The 6,928-nt window shown below is 38.3% G+C and overlaps 1 protein-coding gene across 1 annotated transcript in view; it reads right to left on the bottom strand.

Annotated features, from left to right (window-relative positions):
- LOC144661418 (2-amino-3-carboxymuconate-6-semialdehyde decarboxylase-like) overlaps positions 1-5,218 on the bottom strand; it is a 17,984-nt gene extending 12,766 nt beyond the window's left edge. The window contains exons 1-5 of the mRNA XM_078522172.1: positions 5,076-5,218; positions 3,932-3,976; positions 3,351-3,447; positions 299-348; positions 91-201 (exon numbers count right to left, since the gene is read on the bottom strand). Of these exons, the coding sequence (XP_078378298.1) occupies positions 91-201; positions 299-348; positions 3,351-3,447; positions 3,932-3,976; positions 5,076-5,138 (366 nt within the window). The 5' untranslated portion in view covers positions 5,139-5,218. The remainder of the gene's footprint in view (positions 1-90; positions 202-298; positions 349-3,350; positions 3,448-3,931; positions 3,977-5,075) is intronic.
- Positions 5,219-6,928: the final 1,710 nt, after the last annotated feature.

Here is a 6,928-nt window from a genome sequence, read left to right as displayed (position 1 = left end):
TGAGTTTCTATGTTGCCAGATGACACAACCAAGAAATTTTTTAACTACAATAATTTTTTTTTATGGTAGGGTTTAAAATGTTAAATATACCTGCATTGGAAGAGTTCCAAGTCCTACAAATCTTTTAGGATGCTTCTTCACAATCTTGGCGAGATCATCATTCAATATGCGGCACAGATCCAAAGTGTCTTCTGGCTTGGCCTGTACCACAGTGAACACATCAATAGTATGATTGATAAGAAACTTACAGTGCAGCAATAGCTAAAGGTAAAACTGATGAAAAACTCTGCTCACTTACCCAGTAGCTAAACATGACAGGAACGGTCGAAAGAGCTTGCACTGTGACACCTTCATGTACAAGAAAAATATAAATTGATTGAAAACCCCAAGCAGCTCAAAGTAAATACATGAAAATAAACATAAATACATCAATCAGTTTTGTCCACCTGAAAAACATGTTTCAGGTCTTCCTAGTGAAGGGGGACAGGGGGGTCTGAACCTCCTGCCTCCTGTGCCTTTTACTTTAGCCTTAGTTTCTCTCTTTGTCCCATATCCATTGCAAAAATAATATAACATTTAATGTTGCACAATGTTACTTGTTTTCTCCTGGTTCCCGCCACCCTAGGAATCCCGCTTTCCCCCTTTCTCTTCTCTCGTTTCCCGCCCCTTTTCTCCCAGGCTCCCACCCCATTCCCCCTATACCGTAATGATTCGATTTAGCGCCCTCCTTCCAATAAGCGCCCCTTTTCGAATAAGCGCCCCCCTTCGAATGTGTTTTTGTTAATAAGCGCCCCTATTCCAATAAGCGCCCCCGTTCTAATTAATGCCCCATTCTTCCTAGCGCCCCTATTCTCATAAGCGCCCCCATCATGGATAACTGCCCCAACTGAAGTCATCAAAGTCGAATAGATAAACTCATGAACATTTACCGTACCGTTCATGTACATATATTTACTGCTAAAATGAACAATCCTTTTAAAAGTAAACTAACTGTCAACAATTTGCTACGTTACAGTTGCTGTTATTGTTAGTTATTTTAATATTTATTTAAGTTTTGCTTTGAACATTTGGTTGTTTCTTAAAAAATTAAATTGAGCCTTGTCCCGAATAAGCGCCCTGTCTCAAATAAGCGCCCTCCCTTGAGGTACCAAAAGTAAATAAGCGCCCCGGGCGCTAAATCGAATCATTACGGTACTTCTTTAGTTATGAGATTTTGGTGGTATATCAAGACAATGTCCTAATGTGTTGATGGTTTTCTTAATTCTCATTAACTGTCTTAAAGTGCCTATGAAGTAAAAAATAACTTTGCTCAATTTGCTTGTTTATGTCTTAGTTAGCACGAATATGCGTGTTTAAGATATCAAAAGCGCTTTTTTCTAGTATTTTTTGAGCCTCGAAGTTTGGATTTCGCAATTTGAAGTGGGCCCTTTTCGCGCGCGGCCAAACGCTCCGGTTTCACCGGAAATGACGTACTTAGTGGTTCTAAAGACACCAGGATTATGGCGCAAAGAGAGCAAAGAGGGCTGGCGAAAGCTATATTTCGGCTTTTAAGTCAAACAAAGGCAATTGCACAAACGAAACTGCATCAAATACACTTATTTCCTTTGGTGAAGCTTCGCAGAGTAAATGGAAGCGAAATTTCAATGTGTATAGTAAAGCTATTCGTTCTGATGAAAACGCAAGAAGAAACGAATTCTGTTCCGTCGGCAGTTCGAGGATCGCTGTTCTCAGCAAAAGCTCTTCCTTGCCACAAATGAAACGATAAAGTCATGAAGCGAAGAGGAAATTTATCAAAAGAGTTATCTCTGTAAAGGATATGGTGGTCTCTCTATATCATTCTGCCCTGACTAGCCGAAGAAAGATTTAGCAGTCGCGCCAGGAGTTTACAATATGTTACACAGCTGGGTACAGTATACGTGTTATTCTTTTATTATGAGACTTTGTTCCTCAAAATTTAATTTGTGTGGTTAGTAGATCGTGTTATCATTCGTAAGGTAGCAGTCGTTTCCTTTCCCAAACACTTGAAACGATCGATCGCCAGACGCAAACGAATGCATCTGTGAAAGAAGCGAAAATATGGAATGTAAATTCGACTTGAGTGCCGGTTAGAAATGCTTGTTTGTTTTCAAGTAGCGCGCTTCGAATGTTGTCATTCACGTCTGCATTTCCGGTAGTATTCTATGGCGAATGCACTTTTAAACAATACACTGAGATCTTGCAAAATCTTGGACAAATTTTACGGCTCCCTTCGCCGGAATTATTTGCTGATAAACACGCACTGTAATTTAAATCAGGATTTATCGTATCCGGATAAAGAAGTCGACGGTTGAAAATATACCGTAGAGCTAACGAACCATTAAGAGCCAACAACTGCAGTTCTGTTTATTCTTGAAGAGGAAATTTTTGGTTTCGTTCAAGTCAAAAAGTGCTAATCTTGAGTTTGAAGAAGTGTTATCTTGCCGTGTTGTCAAGTTTAATTATGTCACTCTCACGCTTCGGAGAAATATGTCAGGCCACTGTACTTTCCCACACAAGAACACAATCAAAATGAAAGCGAGCAACTGATCGCCACTTGTATTAAAATCACCAAATCGTTATATAATACCGTACCGTACCGTAACCTGAATTTGCACATTCGACAAGCAAGCAACCTCGGCGCGGCAAGCAGCGCTCGTGTCAATTCCGAAGCACATTGCGACACTGCGAAACCACTCACAAAATCAAAGCCCGTCGATGTATGTGCTTTTGGAAACAATAAAAATTCTAGTTATTCATTTTTTATAGGGAATTTCTCATTTGAATCTGCTTCGCCGAACTTCGATCGTCCTCGTCGACCAGCGCTTTGTGTGAAAGAGCGCTTGATCGGCTTGCGGCGGTTGGACAGGTCCAACTAGCTACTTCAGTCCATTTAGTGTCACGATATTTCGTTGTGCTATTCATTTCTGCTAGAAACCCGCTCTGCCAAGTTCGCAGATGGCAACATATCGTTCTTGTCGGACAAGATTTCGATTTATCAACGAAAAAGCAGCAACAATCTCAGGTGAAGTAGTGAACTTCACTGTGTATCAACAAAATCTAAGTGTAAACTGATCCGTGGAACCACTAACTACGTCATTCGAGCCAAATTCGTGTCCAGTCTCCGGACCCACTGTTTTGTCTTACCGAGGGCACTTTAGGCGGCAAAAAGTCCGATTTCTCTCTCTTTGACATCATTCTTTTTTTAACTTTTCGGAAAGTAGACATAATAAGCTACCAAAAAAAGCAAAAAAGTTTTTTACTTCATAGGCACTTTAACAGCAATGTATTGAAGAGTAATAAGAGAAATTAGATGTGGAGCACTGGAACAGTACCTGTAGCATCCATATCTCTGATCCTTGCCTCTGGTGACCAGCAGTTCTCATCTATCACACGAAAAAGCTTTCCATCTTTCATCATCTTTGCCTTGCCCTGGACAACATTGAAACAACATCAACAATAATGTATGTGTGCACAGTACTCAGTACAGAATAAATTATTAATAATAAATTATAGATTTATTTTTCTAGCAGCTTGTCAGTGCTCTCAATAAGCACTGACAGCCAACAGAAAGTGACAGCTTCTTCTCCCTGCCCCCCCCCCCCCCCCCAAATTTTAAATTACAGAATGAATGATTCTCTCGACCAGTCAGATGCTCAAATTAGCTACCTATTTCAGCACTTCAAATTTTATTGCAGAAACCCCTGGCTTGTCAATGTGACTACCTTGATTTTGATTCAATGTCACAGGTTGGTAAAGGGCAGGGGTGAGGTAAGCCAAACTAACCAGAATTTTTACAGCATGGCAAAAATTATGATTTTAAAAATTGTAATTCACATGTACTTTGTTTTTAACATTTGCATATTAAACGATACTGATTATGGTAAGAAGATTTCAACTAGATTTATCAACTTACATTACAGTGGTGATGAAGTTGAATCCAACCTCCATATCCGTATCGCTAGAAAGAAAAGAATCAGCATCGTGTCAATAGTTTACCGTCAATATTGAAGACAATAAACAACTTCCAAGGGATGATGAGAGAACACAAAAAATTGTCTTGTATATAACATGACTTCCCCTTCTCAAGCTATTTGACTAATATCTTACAATAAACCATAGAGATATGGTTTAACTTACTGTAAGAAAACAACGTTTTTAGCTGTTTAACCAAGTTCAAGACTTGGTAAAGAAGGTGATCAACGAAACTGACCAAACATAACAAAAACAGAAACCTAAATTTGAACTCAGTAGCTGACACTAATTAATTCAGACAAAGACTGCTGTCGAAGCGAGACTCCACCTAACTTGCCAACTGCAGTCTTTCTCAAGACTACATGTACTCTAACCCAGACCATGACACCAGACAAACACATTTCTCTGTTGAACTTTACAAACTGTAACCGCTTAACTATTTGACAGAACAAGGCTAAACATGACCAGTTATTATTCTTTTAGCTTAAATATATATGGCTAAAGCTAGTTAAGATGCATTGATTTATGACAAATTTCAGATTTCCATCCACCTATTCGATGGATTTTAAATTTGGGGGGCGGGGAGGGGGCGGTGGCGCTATAATATAAATATTTATTGAATTGCAAACTCAAGTACCAGAATTTCGAGTCCTGTTTTCGAAGCAAAATCACGATCAAACTGGATTCCAACATTCCAAATCTGTTGTCTATTTCGTGGTATTTCAAATGACGGTCATTGAGTCACTTAGGCAAGAAAATAAGTAGGAATTTTAACTACAAAATTTCTTCACAACACGTTACGACATCTTTGATCTGAGTTGAATGCCAAAACTTTTGTAAACAGATTTTTCCTTGCATTGTTCTCAAATCGATTGAAATTGTTACTTCTTTCCTATCAGAACTTAAGGTTATTCGAAACAAAAAGAACGCAACATAAAAGTCTACAACCTTTATAAAACGGGAATTTTATATTTGAAGCGTTCGATATTCAATGTTCCTTTGATCTGTTTCGTTCACGCGCTGACAACGTTGCGAAGGAAATATTTCAAGACATCCTTAAAATCTGCGGCAAAATTAGCACTTACCTCCTTAAGATCTGGCCATCTCTCAGGCAAAATGTGATTATGAATGTCAATTTTAAAAGCCATTACACGATATGCTTTAAAATAATTCGTCTACAGAAAAGAAGGAAGGTGAAGCCAACATCAACACAAAATGGCGCCCTTTGTGTTCTTTTTTTTTTTTTTTAAAAAAAAACAGACGTATAACAACGCCCATCCTTATATGAAGATTGCAACATAACTCGCCCCAGTCTTCCAACCATCTTTGAGTTCCACAGGACTCCCAACTGGGATCAAAAAAGAAAATACATACACGAAAAATAATGCACGTTTGTATTGTAGAAACACTAGGGCAGTGGACGGTTAAAATAAAATTAGTGCTCCCTAAATAAAAAAAAAATATATAGACACTATCAGACAGGCAAATTAGTGATTTTTCCTACTGAGTGGTCCAAATTGTGCAACCGTGGACCGCTAAGAAGGAACTTTTGCGAATACATTTTGTCGATTTGTTTGTTTGTTTTTCGTTTGTTGTTGCAGTTTAAAATTCGGAAATAAAAGAAAAACTGTTTCTGTTGCTTCAACTTTCTTAGACAGTGGCTTTAAAACGCGCGAATGTTCGAGAATGGATGTGTGATTATCAGCCGAAGTTATTATAATTATGTTATGTCTAAGTTGTTAAAAAGGAACTCGTCCAATATATATACATGTATGTCCTCAAGCCGAGCTGAGTAATATCAATATACTATAGCAAATAACAGACATCATTGTCTTTTGATATTGGCCAACTGAACGGTCCGGTTCTGAAGAAATAAAATTGATTGATCGCCATCAGGAAATTTTCTACTGTATTTTGAATATTCCAGCATATAAACTCTAATTTAAACAGTTTAAAAAATAACAAACAAAAACAGATAACGTTCAAGGTCCTGGACAATATAAGCATTTCAATATTATTATAAGATTCTCCGTTTAGTATTTATTTTGTTTGTCATTGTCAAAGTTCTGTTATATTGAACTCTTTGCATTGTTTATAAATGAAGGAATGAAGATCAATGATATAATAAAGTGATACACTGTGTGAATCCTGGCCACTGAAAAAATCCATTAAGTTCTGTCAATTTGTCGCATTCTCGTCCCCATAGCCGGCCTTTCTCTTCTCTTGCCAATGCCCCGCCGGAATAGATACTTACTGAAAAATAAACGGATTACGAATTAAACGTCAAACAACCTAAACCGTACAATTTCTTTATGCGTCTGAAGATGCATAATACAAAACAGACGAAATTATTGCCCTTATTCAATGTCTAGTTAGCTGGCAACAAAAACTTCAGATTTTGGCAACAGAATCTTCAGAGCAAATGAAACGATCATTTTAGGCTAACTTGCAAAACACAGGCATTCTTCTTTCCCCTGTGGCGGACAGGCTAACTTGCGAAACTCAGGCCTTCTTCTTTCCCCTGTGGCGGAAGAAATGGGAACAAGAACGCCTGATCCGCAGGTTAGATGATTTGGAATGAACGTGATAAGAGAAATCATGCGTCTTGAATTTATGCTGACGAACTTAAATCTTAGTGGCCAATGACAGGAAATGGGTGGAAAGACGGTGGGCTTCCTCCCAGACAGATCATCTACGTAAAAAATCTGGCGTACTAAACAAAGGGTTCTAGAAAGTGTTCCATTGAGCGATGATAGAAAATAGAAGCTTACGATCTTGCTGTTTGCTGAATTTTATTTAATTCTTCAAAATCATTTCGTAACTTTCTTCTTTCCTTCATTTTCTGTATCAAACAATGGGTAACAACTTCCGTTCAATCGTGACAAATACTGGGCGTGAACAATTGATGACCCGAGGGGGCTTGTGGGAGAGTCATGGA

This window comes from Oculina patagonica, chromosome 7, assembly GCF_052425735.1.
Source record: "Oculina patagonica isolate OP01 chromosome 7, crgOcupat, whole genome shotgun sequence".
NCBI classification, from domain to species: Eukaryota; Metazoa; Cnidaria; class Anthozoa; order Scleractinia; family Oculinidae; genus Oculina; species Oculina patagonica.
This window is presented reverse-complemented; position numbering and strand designations above follow the sequence as displayed.